Source organism: Sinocyclocheilus grahami, unplaced genomic scaffold, assembly GCF_001515645.1.
Source record: "Sinocyclocheilus grahami isolate Dianchi unplaced genomic scaffold, SAMN03320097.WGS_v1.1 scaffold438.1, whole genome shotgun sequence".
Classification (NCBI taxonomy): domain Eukaryota; kingdom Metazoa; phylum Chordata; class Actinopteri; order Cypriniformes; family Cyprinidae; genus Sinocyclocheilus; species Sinocyclocheilus grahami.
The window spans coordinates 423,256-449,877 of NW_015505617.1; the positions used below are offsets into that span (position 1 = coordinate 423,256).

At 41.0% G+C, this 26,622-nt stretch overlaps 1 protein-coding gene across 1 annotated transcript in view; it reads left to right on the forward strand.

Moving 5' to 3' along the window:
* The first annotated feature begins 9,214 nt into the window (after positions 1–9,214).
* The window catches only part of LOC107551946 (Krueppel-like factor 7), a 41,707-nt gene continuing 24,299 nt past the window's right edge, over positions 9,215–26,622 (forward strand). The window contains exon 1 of the mRNA XM_016233743.1: positions 9,215–9,678. Coding sequence (XP_016089229.1) covers positions 9,577–9,678 — 102 coding nt within the window. The 5' untranslated portion in view covers positions 9,215–9,576. The remainder of the gene's footprint in view (positions 9,679–26,622) is intronic.

Below are 26,622 nucleotides of genomic sequence, written 5' to 3' on the forward strand. Positions count from 1 at the left end.
AGGCCGAAGCCTGGCACGAGCTTAGGATGTTCTGGAGCGTTGGAGCGTCTTATCGAAACCTAACAGAACCACCGACTGAGTGGGTCCCTGGAGCGGGGCCTTTAAGGTCGGAGAAGAAAGATGGAAATTCCAAGCGGGAGGTGGCAATTGCTGGAGGGTTTTACGTCCCTTTGTCTCTAAGCATGGTAATTTGCAAATGGACTTGAATCGAAATTACTAAAGATTCTCAGGACCCTAATGTATATTGCCTATTGCCGATCATAAGAAGGCAAATTCATAGATACTAAACCAGGTAGGATTACATACAGTGAAAGGATGACAGGAATGGGTTCCCTCATAAGCATGCATAAAATAGTCTAAAAATATCAAAAACAACATACACCATGACCTGAAGGATACACTGTTCATTCAAAGAAAGGTTTTCCTATGAATTAATTAGTAGAAAAGTCCATTTCTACTGTGCATTTGTGCCTCTTGCTTCTGGAAAATGCAGTGAGAGTCTCTGCTCACATTCCTTCAGATCGTAAATGTATCTGGTGTCAGCGTTGCTATGGAACCAGGGGCCTGTTCGGCTTCCTGGGGTGTTACAGAGTATTTGTTAAATCTTGCTAACAAAATATATATTGTGTGTTTGAGTGGTCCAGACGCAACAGTGCAATATAAAGTAACATAAAAAACAGTAAATCTACCATTTTGGTTTCACTACAACAATAATTCACAACAAAAATAATGTAGCTGCTCCATTAATAAGCTATAGCTGCTGAGCTACTGTCACCACATTCTACCTTCCATATTGACACCACTTTACATAAGAAAATTATAAACGTTCAAGCACAAATGCATCTCTAAGGAGTGTTTTAAGAGGTTCTCTAACACAAAGTGGTGAGCATAGATTCAATGCTTGCACATTCCCAGGACATTAGCCATTCATTTTAATTCTATGTAAATACTAGTCGTAACAGCCACCATTATTATCAGTATTCAGCCAAACGTGCCTCCCTGTGTGCTATCTGCACTGCAGTGCCTCTATGACACTGGCTTATGCATTGTTTCTTTATTAAAATCTCAACGTAGAATTAGCAAGAGAATATGCTTAACCTCATATACCTTCCACAGCAGAAGGATATATTGCCTCTTCTCTATTATTAATAAAATCACAAGCACAGGGGGGCTGGGGTGTAATATCAGTGGCTGTAGGCTGGATGAGTACTATATTGCTTTAAAGAATGTTTATGTGTGTATATAAGGCAAGTGTCAGGTTTCATATCTTGAGGCTCAGCACGGTCCTCATTGGTAACAGCACAGAAGTGAAGGGGGGACGTGGTTATGACTGCTATGTACAACCCAAATCCCACCTCATTTGCCCTGCCCATAACACATGATGATGATGATGGCAAGACTAGGGTTCTCCATGGGCGCACATTATGAGGTCTGACCCTGCTAATTAAAGCATGGACCCCCAAAGGCAGTAAAAACAAAAAGGTGGGAGGAGGTTTTACATAAATACATGCTTAAACATGGTTTTCTAACTTTTCAACAAACACAAAAGCTGAAGATTGTAACGAATCAGCTCATGTGAAATATGAATAATTAACCATAACTAGTTATAATTAACTATTCATATTTTAGATCCGCTGTAGATATTTAGCTGACCACTCAGGGTGCCTGAAGAATATGTGTGTTCATTCATAAGAAAGGTTTTCCTATGAATTAATTAGTAGAAAAGTCAATTTCTACTGTGCGTTTGTCCTGGGACATGCAGAGATTTTCCCTGCTTTAGATACTTTTGGCCAATAAACCCAGTGATATCAGCGTTGGTTGCCATGCAACAAAGGGGCCTGTTTCGGCTTCCTGGGGTGTTACGCATTCCGGGGGGAAGGGTTCATGGGTCCTCGTATGGCTTGTTAACTGAGGGGGGTTACAGAGTATTTGTTAAATATAAAAACAAAATATATATTGTGTGTTTGATTGGTCCAGACGCTACAAGATTGTGTGTTCGCCTGAGGTAACCATAGCAACAGCAGGCTGCTTGAGCACCTTCTAGTTAGATTATTATCAGACTAAACTGTGATAAAACTATAAATACTGCCGTTAGAGGGAAAAACACATTTAAATAGATATTTCACCCTCCTGTCGACCTAATAGAAGAAATTTTTAACAATGTCTCAGATTTTGGTCTATACAGTGAAAGTTGATGAGGTGCAATATTGTTTTTGAACCCACTGACTGGACAGCCATGCAGGATTGTGTCATGAGCTTGATTAAATAAAATGTTTATTTTGAGGTGAGCTATCCCTTTAAGAATGTTAGCGAATGTGCTAGTAAAGCCAAAGACAATTTAAGCAAACCCAAACGGAAAATATCCTATAACATTTGCTTTAAAAAGTCGACCACCCTCAAAGTGATTCTATAATTTGCACACTGGGCTCTCTATCACATCGCCCATGGATAGTGTGGGCAGTTGGGATATGCGGTCTGCAGAGATGCTACCAGCGCTGCTCCTGGAGCCTTCTTTAAATATTTACACTCGGCAGAGCAGAGATAAGGCACAGAGATGATGCGATGGAGAAGGCGGCCACCTCCACATGGTAAAGCGAACATGTATAGGAAGGCAATTCACCATCAGTGTGTTACTTTGTTTTTATCTTGATTCTCACACACTAACATTGAGTCAGAGAGACTGATCAGGATAAAAGGTTTGAGATAGAAAGCGCGAGAAAGACAACAAGCTTTCATAGGCACGTTTTCAGTGACAAAGATGGAGGAAGTATAGTGATACAGGGGGATAAAAGAGGGAGAGATAAAAGTGAGATTAGATGCAAAAAAGAACAAATACCAAAAAAAAGCTCCTAGATTAGCAGTCTAACCATCTGAACATGTGATTAAGGGCCTGATATAAAAGGAAAAAGGAGGAGAGTGTTTGAGGGGACAGTGTGAGGGAGTTCTAAATGTGTCAAATGGATGGATGTGATGCCGGGCTGTGTGGCCCACTCTCCTCTACCCCATAATGCCGTGAGCATGGCGAGCACAGCCGGGTCAGCCTTATAGCATACTAATGAGATTACAGCCCAGTGTGCCACATCAATAGAGCAGCACTGAATCCCCCTCACTCCATACATGCTAAACCAGAGATGCTCCAGCACACACTCATGGCTTTGGATCCATTTGGAGGAATTCCAGACTGAATTTGTACGGTTCAATTTCCCTAGTAAAAAAAAAGATGGTGGTGATGCTTAGCAGGAATGTTTGGCTAACAATTCGGGTAATAAAAAACAAGCTTCTGGAAGACATGCATTCCGATTTTTTTTTTTATTGCAACTGAATTTGCACAATACCTCAAGGTTTCCTGGGCTATCCCGCACACAGTCAGAGACGACCGGATGAAAGCAAAAAGATAAATGTATTCCCTTTATCATCCAAAGTATTATTCCTTGTGCTAAATTAATCATTCTGTTCTCAAGGGGTCCGAATCTGAAAACCTTCTTTTCAAAGAGGACCTTTTTTTGTGCCGTAGCAGAGCCCCCTCCAAAAACCCGATAATAATGGTGAAGGACGGCACTATGCTCTTAATTTCTCATCTCCTCCTTTTGCTTCTTCCATCCAAAGCCACAAAAAGATGTTCTCTCATGCAAGAGCAAAGGTGTTAGAGGTCAGGGTAATTTCAGTGCACGCGCCTAGACAAGAAAGAGAAGTGAGGCTGAATGAGGCAGAACAACACAGGCCAAGTGAAGGGGAATCTCGGCACGTCTACAAGAGGGCCAGTCTAATGCAAGTGGACGTTTTCATCTCAGTGGCAGAGCTCTAGTCCAACCTAATTGGGACAATTCCCACTAGTGATATAATTTCATTCCTACCTCAGTGTGACTCCTATGATCTCATGCTGCAACCTCTTACTTCTCCTCTGATTCCCCTTCCCGCACTCTGCCACGTCGGCGACCGCTGCACTGCCAACTGGGGTTTGATCTATAACCAAAAGAAAGTCCAGCGTCTCATCTGAAATCACTGATGACAAATTAATACACTCATAAAACATTGCACGGTGCATGAAATACAACTTCTGCTATCGTCTTATCGTGGCAAGCTTGTGTTGTCACAACTGAGCAAGCAGGATTCATCATAACTAAAAATGAGTTTGTGTTTGCCTTCCTGTTTCATCTCACTAACATTTATGTTATGCTGCGAGCGACTCCACTGCATTGTGAGCTTGCAGCCGTAAGCGCCCGCTGTGCAAGAACACTTAAAAGAATGTCAGAAAGTCGAGTGTGATCACAGGTCACAGATGAGAGGGTGGAGGGCTGTGATGTAAGTGCTGGAGGCTGGGGGGATGTTGCTGACGAGGGGTGTTGGTTGAAGAGCGCCCCGGGGTCGGCTGGTAGGGGTCGCTCTGGGAGTTGGACTGGCTGAACCGACAGGAGTGGCGCCAGGCTCTCCCCTGTGAGTGTGTGAAGCAGCAGGGTGCAGTAATGATACAACCCTGTAGCTGCTAGGATCTGTGAGAATCCCAGTGACACGAGGGACCGCAGGGGAGGAGAGTCAGCCCCATGTGTTTATGCAAACAGATCAGTTGCCATGACTATCCAAGCAGAGGCAGATTCACATGATGTCACCTTGGTGGCGAGCAAAAAACAATAACAGTGAAACACGGCCAATTTAGGATCATGCAAAGCAGGATTATCAACATAACACCCACAAATCAGAGACGCTGGTGATGTCTTGATTAAACACACTGTTTAAAAGAGCAGTTTACCTTAAAAATAGAATTCTAGCATGGTTTCCATTTGTATTCCAAGAAAGTTCATGCTGCTCTTTTCCCTACAACAAAAGCATACAGTGATAAGAGGCTGTCTAGCTACAAAAAAAACACCATAAAAGTAATCCATATGACTAGTGGGTTACATTCCAAGTCTTCTGAAGCCATAAGATAGCTCTTAAAATTATATAAGACTCAGCAATAACATTTATTGTTGATCTTGTACATCCATTTTTATGTCTTGCAACCTTAAACATTTGGTTTTATGTAATGTTTTCAACATTGTTGTTGCAGATGCTGCCAGCCAATTTGTCACAAAGATCATGCAATCTAGCTGGCCAGCATAAATTAGGTTTTGCCAAAACTGCAAAAATATATTGAAAGCATCTGTACAAATGTGATGAAAAATACAAAAAAAAAATCTGTGATGCTTTCCATCGCATGCTATTTTCCAGCAAGAGTGTTTGTAAAATGATGCAGTTAAGCTAATTATAGCTGTATAACCTCATCTTGTTGCCAATTTTCGTTTTGCAAAGAAAATATTTGTGAAGAAAAAAATGAAAAGAAAACAAAAATCTAATACAGCAAATATAACAATGCATTGCTAGATTTTATTAATTATTATATTACTATTTATTCATTCACTCATTCTTATTTTTTTAATGGGGGCCAGTGAAAATGTTGGCATGGCAAGTCAAAATTGGAAAAATTTAATACTCTCATACAAGAACATATTTCCAGTGAAGAGATAGAGCGTGAACATTCTTCATTTTTGTTCCACATAAGAAAGTCAATACAAATGTGGAACAAGATGAGAATGAATCAAAAAGAATATAAAATAAAAAAGGTAAAATTTTGTGGGGAACTATCCCTTTTAATATGGGTGTATGAAGTCAAGAATAATTTCTTATGCTTAGACACAGCTGCATGTAATATCATGCATCTTACATGTAGTTGTGTCTAGGCATAACAAATTATTCCCCTGTTGACATTATACAGCCCTTAAAAATTTTACGCTTCAGCCTCCAAGGTAAATGTGGGTGGTAGGAACTGCAGGACACCCTGAGTGTGTTTTATTAAGTCCATGGCCCAGTTTGGAAGGTGCAGGGTTTGCCCCGGTCAGGGCTAGGCATAGTTGGAACCAGCTGTTTCAGACTTGGTGAGACAGAGGGTTAGCTATGGGAGGGAGCGGTGATCATCAGGGCTTACACTGCCCAGCTGTGCCACTGAGCCTGGCAGACTTGCACCTGCCCTTAACCCGCTGCGCAATAACACCAAATCACACACACCTGCTTCTTCTTTCCAGCATCCTCTGTCCCTTGGTAGAGCTTGCTGGCCGAAGAGGAAGAGGCAGGACTCAATCTTGTCCCCCGGCATCTGACCTGCTGCATGGATCTGTAGGAAATCGCATACACTTCGACATTCAGCTGCAAATTGTTCAGTGTATATTTTTTGATATAGACAGGCTAGCATGTCTTACGGAGCAGCCTTCACCCCTCCATCCAACCCCCACTCTGGCTAATTCTCTCTGGCAGGGAGACCTGTAAAAATCAATAGGGAAAATGTCCTAAACAGCCAATCTAGCAACCATCTGCCCTAGTACTCCACTGAGACAAAGACCAATGTCCCATGGGAAAGTGACGGAAGAGACAGAGAGCACAACGCACATACAAACTCAATTACTCACTACAACTAAAACACTCTTTCACATTGCAAAGTCAGGCATTTTGACTGCCTGACAGTAATTTTAACTGAAGTAGTATTTACATTTATTTAAAGATTTTATTTGGTATGTGTATGTTACCTTCAAAACAGACCAAAAATACCAGAACCACAACATACTAAAAATATCTGGTTTATAGATGACGAATTAAAGAAAATTAGGTTAGGGTGACCATATTTTAGTTTGTCAAAAAGAGGACAGTAGGGGGCAGGGTTCGTGGGCGGGGACAGGGGCGGGTTTTTGCCTAACAGTATACATAGGCAGGTTTTTTTTGTTTGTTTGCTTATTTAGTTTTTATAATAAAAAATAAAACGAGTAGAAAGAATAGAAAAAGAATAGGGAATGCTAGTGTTAGAGGGCCATTTTAAATAAAAATAAAACAAGTCAATAGAACAGAAAAAGAATAGATAATGCAAGTGTTAGAAGGTCATTATTTATAAAATAAAAATAAAATAAGTAGAAAGAATTGAGAAAGAACAGAGATTGCTAGTGTTAGAGGCTCTTCTTTCTTTATAAATAAAAAGAGTAGTTAGAATAGAAATAGAATAGAAAGTGCAAATGTTAGAGGGTCAAGTTTTTTAATAAAAAAAACCAAAGAGATAAAATTAGAAGTAGCATTAGAATAGAGAGTGCTAGAGTTAGAGGGTCAAATGAAGATGAAAGAGATGTGTTTTCAGCCGTTTCTTGAAAATATTAAGGACTCAGCTGCATGGATTGCGTTGGGCAGGTCATTCCACCAGGAGGGAACAGTTAATGTAGAAGTCCATGAAAGTTTTATCATAGGTAGAATGCAAAATGTTTCAATAGAAGCATTTCAGTCAAATGTAATTTATGCAATATCTCAAACCTTTAACTTGGGAAAATCAACCCATGGCAACAGTTTAAAAGTAGCCCAATTCTGTGGAAAAAACGCAGACTTGGCATCCCTGCATCCAACATGAGCTGCAGGACTGATTTCAGGTCGAGAATAAGGAGAGATGACTGACAAGACCATGCTGGAGTATTTGCTGCTCAACAGATCCTGAACTCATTGACAAATATCTGATCTTGTAAGATGTGCTCCCTTTACACAGAGTGAGTGTGATCGCGAAACCGAAAGTGAAAACGCAAACACTCATTCAAAAATATTTAAATACACCGCATCCTGAGAGCGGCTCCCTGATGCCAAAATTCTATAAAATATTAGAATGTTTAAAGGAGTGGACATGAAAATTGCGGGAGCGAAACACATTGCGGGAGCAGGCGGCAATGGTCAGAGATTCAGAAAACAGCCAAATCCCGGACATTTTGGGCAATTAAGAAATCCCAGCCTGACTCTTTTTTGTAGGTCCAAAAATAGGACATGTCCGGGGAAAAGACGTATGGTCACCCTAAATGATGCGAGTTCTCAGTGAGAAGCATATATATTTATATACAGAACATATAGTTGTGTATACCGTTTACAAAGCTAAAAAAGATCTGACTTGTGAAGTGTCAACTTACACACTTCTATTCTGACAGAATTCAAAGTCACATGTTTGCTCATATCAGTTATTGTATTTTTAAGAAAATAATAATAATTTGTCTTGCTTCAGTCAGCTTGGCAGGTTGCTGGTTTTTTACAATAATAGTCTATTTGTCTTTTAACAACAAAGTTGTAACTGAGACATCAGTGGTGAAAATAGGTTTTACAAAACACATTAAAGAAAATATACAGTAATTACAGTGATTATGTTAAGACTGTTTGACTTGGACATTATCTGACTCATTGCATGACTATGTATCAAATCATTTAATATATGATTATTAAACACTGAAATGTCTTTATTAGCATGTAAACAGAATACAAGCACAGCTGTGAAGGAAACATTGTTTTGCGAGATGAGTGGTCAGTTATACAGCACTGCCATGGGCAAAAGTCATTATTCCGATATATATTTTATATATATATATATATATATATATATATATATATATAGGTTCCGGTTATATGGATTTCAGGAATTAATTGCTTTTAAAAGTGTTTCTGGCTTGCCCACAGGGATGAAAAACATCCTGATGACTCAATTACCCTTTACACAACAATAACCAGATCAGTACTGGAAATCAATGCCATCAGTTGCAGAAAGAGTTGCAATTAAATATGTTCTTTGAGGTAATTTGCGCCATCAGAAGAACTAAACCTCATTTCTATGTCCTAAGCCTCTTATTTCAGAATTAAAATATTTAAAGTCGCCCTGATCTTGTCTGTTGAAGCACCTAATCCTAGAGCCTGTGGAATATCTGAGAGGATCTCCGCACTTTTTTCAGTATTTGCCTGTGCCAAACTATTACATCACAATGTCATTCTAATTTTCTGAACTACTGTTTCCAACTTTATCGGCAGCTCTGTGGTGTATGTTACCGTAATGTGTGATTTCCAACTGATATGACTTCATATAAGCGTAGAATTGCTTCACGTTACAAACTGCAACTTCTACTTCTGTTTGTTGCGTTCTCTCCGGCCGTATGAGCGACGCCAGCGCGCTGCCGCTGCTATATAGCTCTCTAAAAATAGCTCACCTTTCACTGCCTTCTACGGCCCGATTGACAAGTGTCATGAGCCAATCACGCTAGAATATTCAAATTATACTCCGCCTCTTTGGCCATTTAAGCGCCGCCTTACTGGACGCCAGTGAGATCATCAACCCTATTTACCGTATATGGTCACGCACGGAATTGATTGACAACAAACCACGCCCCTTCAGTTCCCTTGGCTTCCTCTCGCTCGCGAGAGAGCGAGCCCAGCAACTTGCCTTGGTGATCCACGGCATTCAAGAGAAAGGCAACCTGGAATTTATAGCGCAAAAGAGACGGAGGCAATGCGGAAATAGGTGGACAGTTCATGTCACCGAGTTTGCATCCCACTCCCAGGCTGAGGATCTGAGAGTTCGCGGGGATTGCAATTAAGTGACAAGAATTCTTTTTATTTTCCTTCCTTTTCTCAGCGCTTAAAATTACCAGCTTTAAACTACACTTCGCGGAGGATTTGAAGCATTCTTTTGCATTTGACATTGGGCTGAGAAGAAAACAGATTATACCGGAGGATCAAAGCAACACTTTTTTTTTTCTTGTGAGCATCAACATGGACGTGTTGGCGAATTACAGTATTTTTCAGGAACTTCAGCTGGTGCACGACACGGGCTACTTCTCGGCGATGCCGTCGCTGGAGGAGAACTGGCAGCAGGTGAGCGAGTTTGCGCGTAACTACTTGCACTGTTAGTTCGCATAAATAACCCGTGCGTAAATGCGCACATGCATCTAATGGAAACATTCACACAACTTCACAGTGCGCGCGTATGCCCAAACACGCTGTTTTCCGTGTCCAAATTATTCCGCGTTGTGGTTTTTAGTGATGCAAGTGCTGTTTTGCTTCTCTCACGCTAAAGCATGGCTAGAACTCCGGTCTTTTTATTTAACCGAGTGAAAGTGAGTATTAGTTTGAAGAATAATCTATAATATGCTTTAAGGAGTGAAATGCATATTTGGTACACTTCTTTGCTGTACACTCAAGGCAAAATAGATGCCAATGACAGAATGAGACACGAGATGATTCATGTGCATTATAGGCTACTTCTAACTGGAACTAACTGAATGGCGTTTTGTTAAGGCGAACGTAATGTGGCCAGAAAAAAAATAAAGGCTTGGCTAACAATAAGCGACTCGTTATTAAATAATGCATTTGCATCTGTCAGATTACTTCGTGTTTTTCTGCCCGACGATATCAAGAGCAGCTCCCGATCGTCATGTATTATGTATTACCTCCGCCGCGAGGGTGCGCGCGTGAGTGAATGTGAGGAGAATGCATCCCTCTGCCTCTGAGAGCTGGTGTGCATCTGTATGCCAATTTGCTGACTCTTTTAGGGGTAGAGATAATCAATAATAATAGTAGTGTTTTACATTTTTATGACATCCCACTTAAGCCTTCTGGACGATTTGGAAGTGATGCACATATGTGCAAATTGGGAAATATCTATCAGGGTCATGTTTTTAAGTGATGTGTTCTTTATATGATCAATGCAAATCAATTACTTGGTGTTCTTGGTCAATAATTTCTTTATTAGCCAAATACAGCAATAATAGCAACAGGGTTTGGAAGTTCTGTAAATTAAACAGGAGCAATTTAATGCCAAGATTTATGGTTGGCGGTAAGAAGGACATCTGGTAATCGATGTGACGCCGGACGCCTCTGCACGCATACACCGGCTCTCTTCAGCTCATTGCAATTCCATGTGCTCAACTGCAGGGAAATGCAGCGAGTGGTTATTTATCGCTGATGTGTGAACTTGAAACAGATCTACCCCCACTGGCAATTCAACTGGCACTTCTACACCAACACAAATATTATCTGGTAGCAAATGCAAATACAGAGATATTGGCATGAGTATACACTCTTAAAAATAAAGGTGCTTCAAAAGGTTCTTCAAGCGATGCCATAGAAGAACCATTTTTGGTTCCACAAAGAACCATTCCGTCAAAGGTTCTTTAAAGAACCATCTCTTTCTTACCTTTTTATAATCTGAAGAACCTTCTTTCGCCCCAAAGAACCTTTTGTGAAACAGAAAGGTTCTTCAGATGTTAAAGGTTCTTTATGGAACCATTTAGACAAAAAGGTTCTTCTATGGCATCATGAAGCACCTTTATTTTTAAGAGTGTAGAAGGAAAATGCAGATCTGGCGATCTCATCTCAATGATTAGAACAGTAATATGTCATGCAGGAAGACAGACAGTTCTGGTTCATCAGCTAATTCTGGCATTAATTAACTTAAAGCATCATGGTCATATCAAACAATGGGGCATTGCAGGCATGGGGCATTAATTCCCTGTGGTATCGTGAACTGGCTGTCCAAGCACACATGGATCACAAATTTTACACTACAGTTTTACACTTCTTTGCTTTTTATATATATATATATTTTTTTTTTTTCTTGTTTCAAAAGAAAACAAGCTCTTGTGAGCTTGTACAACCTGCATATGTGTTCATATGCCACTGGCAAAGACAGCTTAGAGATAGCAGAGAGAGTATCAGCTCGCATTACAAGAAGAGGGGAACAACCACATGGAAACAGAAAAAAATAAAAGTTGAATTTATGACAAGAAAGTGAGCATGAAAAGAAAAAAGGCCTATCTCTGTAGATAGGTAAATATAAAGGTTTTTTTTCTTTGAGTGACATCACAGTTAAAGTGTGATGCTTTTACAGGTTGGGATGGTTTTAAAGTGTAGCCCTAGATCTGCCAGTGCAAGGTAAACAGCACCCTTTGAGCAGGAGACAAGATGGATAGCTGTGCTCGGCCCCTTGCGAGCGGAGCATGAATCAGACCTTAATGGAGGCGATATGGGTGAATTGAGTTTCAGAGCTCAGGCTGAGACCAGGGATGGGCTATGGAGTGGAGGGTGACGGAGGTGATGTGCTCAGGGATGACGAGGGGTTGTCCGTCGAACGTGATGAAGTCCTCCTGGGTTTGATGTGCACTGCATCCATTCCCCACAAGGGATGCCTGCTGCTGGCACCGTCTCTCCCAACTTAAACAAAGACGCTATCTCTCACTGTCAAGACGAGACCCAGAAGAGAGAGAAAAGAACACAGAGGGAAAAGACAGAGCGGGCGGCTCGCTGTAATCGCAGCTTGCCAACCTTTCTTGGGGCAGAGAAGGGAGGGATTATTTCGGCGGTGACCCGCAAGTGAATTCAAAGAGCGGCTGTTTGTGCAACAAGAGAGCCCCTGTTGGCTCTAACCCCCTCCCTAAGCAGTGCCACCCAGTACAACTCTCAGAGCTCCTCACTGGAGGTTGGAAGAGCAGGTGGAGTGGCCTGGGGAATGAGGGAGAGGCAGTAAACAACACCATTAGAGGCAGCCAAGGCTGCTTGGCCAATTAGCAAGGATCACCTAAGAGATGGGTTGGGGAGCTGAGTCTGTTTGTCTGCATCCATCCATCTGTCCTCCATCAGCTAGTGCACCACATGTGTGCCTTTGTTGGTGTGTCGTCTGACAAGCAGGCCTTTTTGTGGGTCACAGCGAAAATGGGTCACTCTCTTTCTCATTGTCTACAAAGTCTGGCAGACCTGTCCTTACAGCACTCTTCTCCTCGTTGTCAAGTGTTTTGTTTGGAAAGTTTTCATCAGCATCAGTGATTCCAAATGACTTTGTTCTAATTTCAGAAGCAGGGTTTGATTGTTTTGCACCTATCTCAAACCTTTTCTAGGACTACTACTCTAAGCATTGCGGTCCGAACCCATGAGACCGGATTGTCCTGACAATCCCAGCAAAACTTTAAACCTACCCTTTTTTCCCCATGTTCTATCAATAGCTTTAATACTAAAAGGTTGAGAAATATAATCTGAGATGTGGTGAACTTCTCAATGCTCACTGGCAGCTGGAGGGCTGACGACTAACCCACAGAAACACATCACAGTCAGTAGAACTGGAACACATCTGAGCAGGGTCACATAAGCCCCAGAGACTAGCTGAAGGCAACAGCTATCTGAGGCGAAGGCGGTGCAAATGTTGAGCTCGGTCTGTCCCAGAGAAGCCCAGTTTGACAAGATAATAAATCGCACTGCTTGCATATTCTGTGCTGTGAGTTTTTGCATTTCACAGCCCAGTAACTTTTTGAAACAAAGGGCTGGATAGTTGGGTCAGTGGATGGGGGCTGGGAAAGAGGTGGTGTATCCACATAATACCAATAAAAATGCATTTCCATTGAGCTGGGCTACGTTAATGCTCCTGTGGTGGTTCCTCACCGGGCCTGCAGGTGCCCACCATCTTCACTAGCTTGCCCCTATGCTTTCTTGCTAATTTTCCCCTGCAGCCTATGGTGCAGGCAGTTGGCCATCCATCCCTTTATCGCATTCCTTTGCTGTCCACATTGAGCTCGCTCCAGCTGAAGGCATTCAAGGTTTCTCTGGGCAGTGAACACTGAAATGTGCATTATGTAATACCCTGAGGAACACAGCTGCTTTCTCACAGTATATCTTCTGACAGCACTGAGGATTCTCAAGCCCCTTTTCAGGTCTCTTATTGCAATTGGTAAAGCTCCAGGACACCAAAGTAATGGGCAAACACATTACCTTGTTGACGGCACCAAAGAAAACTCCCCTGAAGTTGTAGAGCGAGTGGTAATATTGGGATGTCTTCAGAGGCCAAGATACTGTACTAAGCTCCTCCTTATCTTCTGGGAGACTTACAGGTCCAGGCAAAGAAGGTTCCTTGTAATCCCTCAAAGCTTTGTGCTTTCTGCAACAACCTAAATTTTGTCAGTGGTGATGTTCTCACTTGCTGACCTTACTCTGAGGGAACCACCTTGGCATGAAATCTCAAACCTGTTCGACTGGCCCCACTTTGAAGTGTTAACAGGTCTATCAATACATGCTGATGCTCAGGCATTTGTTGAAATATAAGGACTCCCACGTCAAGATAAATAAGCCGTCAGAAAGTTATCTTAAGCAGATATGCAGTGCATCTATGGAGGCTTGACTACTTTGACACCTTCCTTCCCAATCCTACAGCTTTGACTTCGGTGGCCCCTGCTGAACCAGTCAACAGGCTCCATTAGTCACTATGTTGGCGTTACATACTTTTGACCCACAATGGAAAGTATCTGTCACTCTTTATGATCCTATTACCGATTTGAACTTTTTAGAATTTATTTGATCTCATCAGCTGTTTGGTTTCTACTGGATTATCGACTGTCCCGTATAATGGCAGGGATCAGCAAGCAGACAGACACTCATAAGTCACCACTGTGTTGTTATCAGTGTGACATCATAAACCAACCCATTGTTTCGGGCATTTCCTGTACGCTGCCCCTCCCAGTGACTAGACAGGTCAAAATCAAGCGCTGTCTGGGTTTAATATACACTTTGAATCACTGTCTTCTGAGATTACAAAAGAGCGGTCTATTTTTTTTCTTCCCGCCTACCTATATCTCTCTTGTGATTTAGATTTTGTGATGTGCAGTCTTTGGGAGTAAGTGCATTTACATCATGCACTTTAAACATTTTGTTTCAGTCAGACTAAAGCGATAATTTGTCTTTTTAAAAATGTTATGTCAATGTTTAGTCACTGAAGTTAGATATAAATCATATTAACATATTAGATTTTTGCAAAGTTGGACTAATCGGCTAATGTGATTATATCTCAGTTTCGTTCCAGCATGTATACCCATTAATCTACTACAATTTGCCTTAGCTTTGTGCAATGTGTATTTAATCCTTTAAATATTTGGTTACACGTTGTGTCATGTATACTTGCACAGACAGATAAAGCACGACTACTACTTGAATACAAAAACAAAAACACTGTAGCTCAAATACAGCATATAAATATTCTTAGTTTCTACAGCAAAAGTGGAGCCCCAGACACAGCAGATCACTCAGCCCCCAGACAGCTGACAGTAATTAGGCAGTAGTGGGGTGCAGCAGGGTCTTTCATGTATAGGGCTGAACCAGGTCTCACTTTGATGTGAGGACCTTTCAGTCACATTCTTCACATTCAGTTACGTTTGAGTAAAGTTCATACTAAGGATTTAACACAGGCTGTTTCTGAAGCAACACATCAATTTAATGTTGAATTCCATCTCTTTGTTAAAATAAAGCTGTAACCACAAGCTTGCATGACAGGTCTGGGCAACCTAATAAACAACTAGCTGTGGAAATTATACAGAAAAAAGCAGTACCTGAACTAACTATTATTCTGTGATTTTGAGTTACTACATTAAAGTAAAACGCCTTTACAAGATCATTAGCATTTGAAGCGCAGCCCTAGCTCACCCTCATATACACTATGTGATGTTTACTAAATATCGCACACCAAGAAATTTGGCAATTGCTCTATAATTTATTCTCAGCGCTAGAGGTAGATCAAAGACGGCATCAAACTGGCAGTTGGTAGGTTTCTGAACAGTCAAACATAGGTTTGGTGAAATGAGAAACTGGGGGATAATTGGCATCTCCAGAGAACACAACCTACAACAAAGTCAAGGGCTGAAAAAAAAATATATATAATAATGTCATGTGTTTAAAAAAGTCCCTAAATATTAAAAGAAAAAAAGTGATATTATGGGATGATTTTCCATTACAAAGACTTTAAAATGTCACAAGAGAAGAAACTGCGGTATTCTTTACAAACACACCATGGTATAAAACAGAAGTGTATAGAAGATGAGTCGTATGCAAACACAGTCAGGAACATTAAACAAGTGAGGAAATGTGTGTGAAAACAAGGATTCAAAATGATAAAAAGGAAATAGACCACTATTATAAGCTATGGAAGTTGAATATTAAGCTTGTGACTACATTTCAAGGAAGCACTGTAGTTTGAGCCAAATATATCACCTCAACAGCCAAAAATAGTGCATTAATTATGAGATCATGAAAGTGAGCGTTATGAGAAACACTGATTTGCTGAGCAATGTACTGATTATGTTAAGGCTATCTGTTTCCAGTAAGCACTGGAAGTGATCTCACTTTCGATCTGGCCATGCAAGCTTTGAGGCACTAATGGGCCATGCTCATCTTCACTGAGGGTGTCTGTTGTTTGTCTAACAGTGTCTTACCTACAATACGTAGCTGTGGGCACAAGAAAATGTGTGGTTGCATATGCTGCCTAAGGAACTGCAGAAGATTCACAGCATGCAGTTGATTCACAGAATTCCACGGATGCATTTCTACAGAAAACACTTGCATAGAACCAATTCTTTCTGGGGTAAAAAGTTGTGATTATTTGACCCAATGGCAGCACATGCTAAACTGAATATACCTACCCTCATCCATGCATTCAGTTTGCAGACAGGGGCCGACGTGCTAATTATCCCCATGCCTGTGAGTGATTGCTGATGGAGGTGGTCTTTTTATGTAGGGATCAAGAGCTTTTCAGGGGCAATGATTGAGGAGCTCTTGGATGGTAAGGATGGTGAGGGTCATTTGTCTGCTATCTTCTCGAGAGTCTATCAGCCCATGGAGACGAGAAGCAGTGCTAGGATGGACAGAGAGAGAAAAAGACAGAAAGATGAGTGTTTGGAATGCATCTTTATGCATGAGGCCTGTCGTCCCGCTTGGTCTCGATGGAGAGGCAGTTTAGCCACTCAAGGATTTGATTAACAGGCTGAGAGGAACCAGCCATTTTTCTCTAAGTGCAAGTGGACACACACGCATACAAACTCTGACTATCAGCCTGATGATATCTCTCACACCACCCTGAAAAAAACACGCCAGATTGGAAATCAATACTTCCTCATTGCAAATGGTACCTTCAACGATATTTGAGACTGCAGCACTCAGTATTCTACAAATGTTAGAGTTACATAAACCAGGAGGGCATTTTATATGAATAATAAATATGGTATTTTGTGTATTCCTAACCAGCTATAAGTAGCCCTGCAGAATGTCAAGGTAAAAATAAAGAAATGGAGAGAGGAAAGAGCCGGAGAGGAAGGCAGAGGAGGGAAATGAAGGATGTCTCTCATGTTTATTCAAGTGTTCTTGACATGAGATGCGGTGCTGATGGTCCTGCACTCTTTCTATCCTCTTTTGGCCTTCTGGAAATTCCCTGCACTGACACTGTCCAGATGGAAATGCACATACGGCAAATCCAAGACTGCTGTTAACCGGTCTAATGTTCATATTTTGTAGCTAGCCAATGACAAATTCAAGCCACGTCACCTTGTTTGACATCACAGCACTAAAATGTACACAGCCCACTCTCATCGCAGTTCTTTGTATCTAGATATCTTTCCATCAATAGGAAATGGTCATGTTTTGCATGCAGATGTTGTAGCAACACTACTGGCAAATCTGATTTGATGCATTTCCTCTAGAGGAATTTGGAGTCTTTTGTCTAGTGGAGATTGTGATTTCAGATTGGGTTTCAGAGTGGCAGGAAGCTCAGGTCTGAATCACAACACCTGCTGTCAAACTGCCAAACAAGAGTAGTGAGCTCATTGTTTGTTTTGGTGTTGGTGACATACAATGAATAAGGACAGGTCACAAGGACCATTCAAACACAAAGACCAACAACAGGTACTTTTCCACCAAGTATAAAATGCCTTTAGGGTATGTTTTGTGACCTTGAAACAACTTGAAGTAAAAATTTGTAAATGAATAAACATTGGCTGGGCTTGTTGATAATGAGCTGTTTGAATTCAAACTAAAGTACAAAGGGACAAGATTGGGTTTTTATTAATATTATTTTGGTTAATATCAAAAATCCTGTATTCAGATTAATCATACTGTTGCAGTAAGCATACTTACCAGCTGAAGCATACTTGTTTGGCCCTTTGCAGATCTGTGGAAGCAGCCTCTAAAACAACACATACACAATAGTAACATGTAGACGTTTTGCGATACGAATATCTATTAATAAAATATTAGGAATTTGGAACAATGTGCTCCATGCTAAAACGTGTCTCATCTGTGTACGTAGAAGGTTTAATTATTGATATGATTCTCCACTAAATCCAGTTTTTCTGTCTCAAAAGGAGCCCATACTCACTATTAGGGCAAACAGAATAATAATCAGTTTTTGTCTGCTTTCTTTCATGCACATAAATAAAACTGTTGTAGACATATCAGATTGGCCACTGTAAGATATGCAGAAGTCTTAAGTCAAAAAGACATTAAAGTTGCAATCAGGTATTTTAAATAAAACATGGAAAATATACATTTGAAAAAAATACTTTACAGTTTGAGAACCTATCCTACCCAGTTTGCCTTTTTAAATTGAACTATATTGTTTGTGTATTGTGTCAGGACAATGACAAAAAATTATATATATATATATATCAAAATTCTATGAGGGTAAAGTTATGGGAAAGAAAATTCCATTAGCACAATATAAAAACAATAGCAGTCAATAGAAAGTTCCCACCATGATAGAAAAACAAACATCTGTGTACATGTGCTTATTTGCATATCGTCTCTCACTGATGGACACATGACCTGGCGACACTCCAGCCTCCAGTTTGACTGTTCTTGCTCATTTCCAGTAACTCATTCTTTTCCTCCTCTCGATCATTCTTTCTTGCTCTCTCACCCAGTTTGACCCTGTCCGCATTGACCTTTTAGAGCACAGCCAATGATTACCGTACAATTTGCATGATTTGGGTTGTTCAATGCAAAAAACAAAGATCCTACGCGTATATAGATACATTGTACACAACAAAATAGAAGTCATATCATTACATTCATGGAACAATCATTATATTATGTACTTGAGATGTTTTATGCAAAATAATGAATATTATTAAAATAGTAAAGCAGTAAAACTGCATCTATTCATGTAGAGGTCAAAGCAGGTGTATGGCACTTATGTTGAGAGGTGTGCAGGCAGGGTTAGTGTACACCCTCGCAGAGCCCTCCACCTAACTAACAGCTCTGCTCAGTTATTACATGGGGAGAAAATAAAAAGGGCAGATGCCCCCCTGGCACTGGGCACAGGACCGGTGTGTGTCCAACCTGGTGGTATGGAAGAGCATTCAAGCCCGACTCTTTGCTTCAGCGAGCAGAGAAGCTTGACGCCAATACACTAGAGAGCTGAGTTTGAGCACAATTCAGAAAGCAGGATCTCCCCATCAAGCACAAATAGAAAATGTTTGAGGTTCTTCTCCTAGAAAGCGAGTTTCTAAGTGTGCGTTACCACTTCCTCCCCATCTGCTGCCAATTCAGTGGAGGAAACCAAGCCCTTGTTTACCGACGGGATTCTCCACTATCAAATCCTCCCCCCCCCAACCCGCAGCCCCCCCTTTCCTTTCCCATGCCCCGAAAGTCACTCCCTCCACATGGACAACTGCCAACATCCTCTCCATTCATCAACCCAACAGCCGTACTGTTACAGTTACGCTGGTTACAGCCCCTGGTGATGGTTGCTAAGCTGGTGCAAGCGCCATATTGTGTAAGCTTTATTTTAAGCCTTTTATTTTAGGAAGGCCAGACCCTCTGTAAATTGTGCCAGGTGCCATACTGTATACCTGATATAGCTCTGGCTAAGGATCTGCAGGCACTGCTGTCTCTCCTTGAGGCTGCTTTGAGCTGCTCTGCTGTGAGACCCACCTGTTCACTATCGCTGGCACACTCCATTTTTCATCAAACTCAGATAAAGCTGAATCCTATGGAAGCGGAGTAAAAACTAAAATGGGTAGCTGTGTGATAAAGTTAACAAGAAAAAGTCAAATTATGAGATATAAAGTCATAATTGTGAAATATAAAATCATATTGTAAGAAATAGTAGTATTGCGACATATAAAGACAATTCAGTCACAATTAGGAAATATACACTACCATTCAAAAATATGGGGTAAGCTTCTCTTTTCATTTTTACCTTTTCTTTTTTTTTCCTTTTTTAAAATTAAACCTTTAATTCAGCAAGGATGCATTAAATTGATCAAAACTAATAGTAAATACTCAAAAACATTAAACAACTATTTTCAACATTGATAATGTTTCTTGAGCGCCAAATCAGCATACTAGAATGATTTCTGAAGGATCACGTGACACTAAAGACTGCAGTAATTCAGCTTTGTCGTCACAGAAATAAATTAAGATATATTTTAAAACATAAAATATAAAGTAATTATTTTATTAGTTATTCGGGATTAATTATATTTCACAATATTACTTTTTACAGCATGCAAATAGATGCAGCCTTGGTGAGCATAAAGGCCTAAAAAACTTTACTTTTTAAGTTTTGGACAGGCAGAAATGGGTTTCCATAGAATCCATATATTCTGTATTCATTAAATACTTAAATTTACTACATCAATTTCTTGCAAAATAATTAGCCCAAAACATACAAATAATGTCAGATGTTTAAATAAAAGGGTGTTAGTCTTAAATAATTTCTTTACAAAAACTGCCCAACTGCTCTTATAATTCCTCTTGTATTAAAATCTTCCTCATCTTGACAAGTGTGGTATGTTTTTAAGCAGCAGAAACTTTGCATCTCTTAATTTGGAGCTGCCCTACAAACACAATAACCTCATCACCACGGCCACACTAAACTGCGCTTTCGTCCTGAAGGTTGTACAATGCGAGTCCTGCTGAGTGCTTTTGGGAAGGAGACAGAACAAACATGCTGCTCTTAGTCCTTCCAGTTTGTTATGGCTCTGTTAAATAGGTCATGCGCTGAGGACCAGCGACCTTGGAGCATTTGTCTTGCTCATTGAGACATTCAGCCTTCTTTGTTTTGCACAGAGACAGAGAGACCCACTTTCCACCATTTGCACCAGAGTCTTAATCATCTCATTATAATTTATACAAAAATGGCTGTAATATGTTTTTTCGGTGGTGTTACTGAGTTCTTTTAGCACCGTTTTCTCAAAGCACCTGGATGCTATGACAGCGCTCTCACCATCTGGTGCGAACGCAGTGAAACAGGAGTGCAAAAATGACAGCGATTGTGAGGTGTTTGCAGTCAAGAACGTAAAAAGTCTGCCTTCTCCGAAGGGGAGGCTGAGCCAGTGTACAGCTATGTGGGTCGGCTGCTATTTTAATCTGTAATGTTGCCGGGAATACCTGGGGGAACAGCCCGGCTCTGTTGGAATGGGGGCTTGTCTGTGTGCAAGAGCCAGTTTGCATGTGTACGCATAGGTATGGCGGGTTAGAACATGCAGATCGGAAAGGTTGTTTAAAGATTTGCTTTAGTATAAGAGGTGCATACTGGGCACCTCTTGTACCCTCTTAGGTTCAGTGGAGCAGGCGGTGTATATGTGTGCTTTTAGGCATGGGCCACTGCACCAGGGCAAGCCCAGCAGAGACTAGCCGGCATCGCGCTAGCACTCTCGCTCTTACGGTACCCTCCCCCCTCAGGTGATCCTCAAACAGGCCAGCAGCTCAATTCTACATTTTGATAGCTTGTGACTCATCTCGTGCGCAACAATATTCAGGATGAGATCACCCACTTTGTCAAATGCAAAGTGCTAAATGCGCTCAACTGCTCTGTAGATTCCAGTAAAATGATGAGGTAATGCCTGAGATCCATCTCAGAGTTTCTACCTCGTCCTAGCAACGATGCTGTCATTGCATTCGTGACCTTGTGATAATCAGCAAAGGGTTGGGGAATTTTGGCAAGGTGTTGCCGGAGCTCCCGTACGGGGCTCCCCGTGGTGCAGACAGGTGTGACGGCAGCAGGGGCACCTGCCGTTCAGCCGTCCCACCCCGTCTGCGAGCCCGGTGGCTTCAAAAACCCCAACTCCTGGGCGAGCATGCCAGTCCCGGAGAGGTGCGACTCCGAATGCCCACATACTCCATGCGCACTTGGCAAAGATCTCCCTCTCCGCAGTTTTCATTGTAGTCAGGAATTAATAGACTGCAAAGGCATTCATCAAGTCCCAGTTAGGTTTCCTTTTATGTCACTGTAGCAGTCTTGTCAGATGTTGGTAATTGGGTTCAAAGTGCCATCACAGTAAAAAGCTTTGTGGGAGTGAGTCAGAAGGGGCGGAACCTCACCGTCTCAGGTGACCTCACTCTCGGCCCAGCTGCTCCAGAGTGCAGGGAGGAGGGAGGAAGTGGGGAATGAGGTCATTCTTTCGCTGGGAGTGTGTGGGCTGGATTTGCGTAGGTGTCTTTGTGTGCATGTCTGCATGCATGAACGATAGACGCTGGAAATTATAAGGCTGGAGATTTCAGAGCTTACTTTTTGTGACACTGATAAAAAAAAAATTTTAAAAAGGAAGAAAAAAATTAAATGCTAAACAAAAAGCTTAGGATTTGATATCGGTCAATAACATATCTACAATAAAGAAAAGGAAAAATCTAGTTCGGAACACATAGAAATGTGCTCTTTGTATTCATGTTGGTTTCATATTTTTGGAAAACCTTTAGTTTTATACAATTTTAAAGAAAGTTTAAATTTTAAAATGTCATGTGGTGTGGCCATGAAGTAAAAAGTGAAAAAATAAACACATTTTGGGGAGTCACACCACGTGATATTTTACAACCTGAACTTATTGTCTTAAATTATCTGACATTTTAGTTTATATTTAACTTATTTGTGTTTAAAAAAAAAATCTAAATTAAAAATCTAAATTAATTTTAATACAAAAATGATTAAATTTTTTTTAAACCAGTTGTGATACCATTAAGCCAATCGGCTTACAAAGTACATTTTAAAAAATAAATAAATATAAAAACAAGAAAACTAGTTTCAACCACACAGAGATTTCATCCTCGCCGTCCCCTGCTTGCCGTTTCATCACAAAAAAGCTTTTATGCATCAGTTCACGATCAAATGCTCCCTCCCACCTCACTCCATTTATGGCTGACTGGCAGAGTGGCAGGGCTTTGTGTCTGTTGTTAGAGAGATGAGCCGGGCTGATAGACACGTGGAGAAAACAGGACAGTCACAACGCAGTGGCGGCCTGCCATTGTGTATTCAGAGCACACGCTGGAGCGGTATCAGATCATAGGAGGTATCGGTGAAGCCGACATCTGATTCGAGGTGTCTATGATCGATGCCAGCGTTTTAAAAGCTACACAAGGCTATTGTTTCATTGTAAATTCACCCGTACATGTCAGTAATGAGACGTGATCTAGATGGAAAGGACAATTTCGCTGCTAGCATGAAACAAAGTCGTAGTAGGCTCTCTGAGAGATTACTTTTGTAATTTTTACTGCAGTCGTCAAAGCCCTAACACTCCACTCATGACAGACGACATCCTCATCACTCCGGCTTACATACTTCGGAAGCATCCAGCAAATAGCAATACTGTGATTTTCGTAAACCTCACCAGAGATGGGCTTTCAAAGACAGGATTTATGTTTACCCTCCTGGTGCATGAAAGCGAGAGGAATAGAGACTAGAAAAGAGCAAAGGAGTTTGTTGTCCCATAAAATACCAGTTGTGCGAAGTCTGTGTAATTACCACACTGCAGGATAATTATAAAGAGGACAGATGCAGGGATGAAAAAGCCATTTACGTGCACTTAAGTGAGGGATGGCAATTAACTCGGATGCCTATCCCAGCACTGAGAAATTGGGCTGGAAATCCTCGCAGTCAGTTATCACACAAACCAGAAACGACCGGCCTTCTCCTATCTCTTGGAGGTGAGCCTCGCGAACAGGCTCAAGCAAGTGGTTTAATTTTTTAAGCGGCTTTGCTAATCTGCATTCTTCATTTTGTTTTGGAGCCTTTCGTGCGTGAAAAATCCCCGCAGCACAAAGCCTGGTGGGGGCAGCTGCCGGGTTGGGAGGGGTCTTGAATTCCTGTTATCATAACTGCCTTTGTCCATCACTGCTGCCTGATCCAGGGGCTAAATTGGAGATTGGAAAGGTTACCATATCCATTCCCCTCAGGGTAGCGTGCCCGCACTAGTCCGCACTGACTCCAGCCAGAAAATGTGTTCGTGCCGATCTTTTTATGTGTGCTTATCGGCAGGATTGCAGCCAGAGGATGGAGGCCCAGCGGGGTTACGTAACTTCTCTCTGCTCCAGTCGTAGCATCTGCAGAAAGGCATGAACCCCTGCATCCCATCTATGCAATTTCCTTTTCCATTTCCTTTCAGCTGGCTGTGTGGGTCGTTGTGCGTGCTACTCGCATGGGACGGGAAGCTCAGATAGATGTAGTGTTTCCTCTCCACGAGGGCTCCTTGTCAATGCTGTGGCACTCTCCCTGCAGCTCACATCCTGTGGTTTATTACAAAGAATCCCCCAGGGTTATATATAGCATGAGGATACACTGACAGCCAAGCATGGTGAAGCATGTGGGTTTAACATCATGATGCACCTAAACAAAAATTCTTGGCTGAAAATGAAAATTCTGGACACATTGTCGAAACTGCTAAAATTTAAAGTAAATTGTCTGTAAAACAAAATTATAGTAAATATATATATATATATATACACACACACACACACACAGTATATAATAATTCTATAAAATAAATAATGATATATATATAATTATTTTATTTATTTATATAATTATTTTATATATTAATTATATATTTTAAAATATATTTCTTCAGTTCTTTTAAACTGTTTACTGTATTTTTTTTTTATTTAATCAATGCAACCTTGATGAGCATAAGAGACATCTCTCAAAAACATTCATATATTTTACTGACTCCAAACGTTTGAACGGTACTGTAGATGTAAATACTGACTCTTGGCTGATGGAAGCATATCAATATCCTACAATATTTGTACACAAAAATTTTACACTTATGAGATTCCTTATATATTCCTTTTATCATGTAAAAGATTGTTATTAAATGTTTAAGTCACACTGCCACGGCCTCTGATACCATTTTTTGTCAGAAAATTCATTTTACATTTATACAAGGGTTTTGCAATGCAGCCTGTTTTTGGCAGCACTGCTATTTTTTTTCTTACTTACCAAAGACATTTATCAGTCCATTTATCAGTCCCCACCACTGACTCTGTAGTCAATGAATAAGACTGGCCTCTTCACTTCTCCCCTGCTGTTCCTTGTCTAGATGTGAATTTGCCATGGTTTTATGCCACACTGCAGAGCTTAGAAACAGGGAAGCCTGACTGCTAGTCCCCACAGTGGGATAGGCATAATGAGAGCACCTGCTGTGTCCCTGGCTGATGCCTCGTCCTGCAGAGAGAGACAGACAACGTGACACAGTGAACCCAAGGTCCTTGCAATCTGAAGTCATGTGGACTATTGCTTTGCGATGACATAACTGAGAATGAGAGAACACAACCCTTTCACATCAGTGCCAGAGTCGTCACACCAGGGAAATTGTAATCTTCTCTCCATGTGGCTTCCCACTGGTAATGCTCAGCGCAGAAGTGCCGATGTGAGAGGTGGATCCGAAAGACAGATCTCTAACAGGAGTCATTATTCCACTCAAGTATGCTTAATGATTATAACAAACACATAGATCAAGACAAGAATATATGAATGCAATAAGAGCCTTAAATCCAAACAGCTTCCCTCAAGAAGTTTTGTTTAATATGAGGTCAGTAGGAGCTCATTTGCAGGGATTTGTGTGAAATATCATCAAGTTAATGGGCATAATCATTTATAGTGCTTCAAATACGTTCCTGTGTTTGTCGCCACAACAAGATAAGAGACTTTCTTGGTGAAATAAAGAGCCCTCTTTATGTCTCCTAAGGGTATAGACCTTTACCGGTGCCTGATAATGGGACTGCAGCTGAAATTGACTCCCTTGGAGAACTTGGCCTATTAGTCATGTCTGTTGCCTTTTACAGTATGGTATGTAACCAGAGATCTCTATACAATACCCAGAGGGCCATGCATCTTATGAAACAAAACGCCCTCCAACTCAGCCCCCTCTTCCAACTCGCTCCTTGACGGCCAGCTCTTTTTTGTTTCCTCTTGTTCTCTTTTGTTTCCATGTGTTGTATCCCCCTACCCATGTGGCATTCTCTTTGCATTGAGTAATGAAGATTAGCCTGGCGTCCGTCACAATAGAGCCCCCCCCATCACTAGTATCCCTTACTTAGACTCCCCAATCTTATAACAAGCTGTTAACCCCATTTAAAAATGTCCCCTTTCAATCGGCTTGTGACGGGGAATAATCCAGCCCGAGCGATTTAATGAAAATCGCTGTATCCTGATTAGATTACCCCAGTGCCGCCAGCCAGTGGCCATTAGCCGACCCCGTACACAGATAAACAGCAGCTACGCTCCGCAAATCCAGTTAAAGGAAGACGAAGAGAGGTTTTCTGAGGCTCAGCTCGCCTCTTACCAGCCTGCAGTCTTACTGCCTTTGTCAGTGGGATTATCCCCCATTTGGCACATCTATGGTGAGGACTCATTCACATCCTCCTGTACCTACTCTATACCCATTATTGCACTTGTCTCATTGCCCTGTCATTCTGCTGAGCGTGATCATCTACGGCATATCTGTAAGCATGATTATAGATTTATGTGATTTGTAAAGAGCATGCATTCATTATGGTAAATCTTAGATGCACTGATATTGAAATTGTGATGAAGATAAGATGGTGTTTATTATTGTTTATATATCCTGTTACTTATGCTGAATAATTTCCAAATATTTAAATCTATACTACAAGAAAAATTAAACATTACATGTTGTGAATGATTATATCTCCCAACAGATTGCATATTAATATTTTTATATGAAATGGGAAAGGGAAAGCATTTTAAAGAAATAGTTCACCCCAAAATGAAAATGTTGTCAT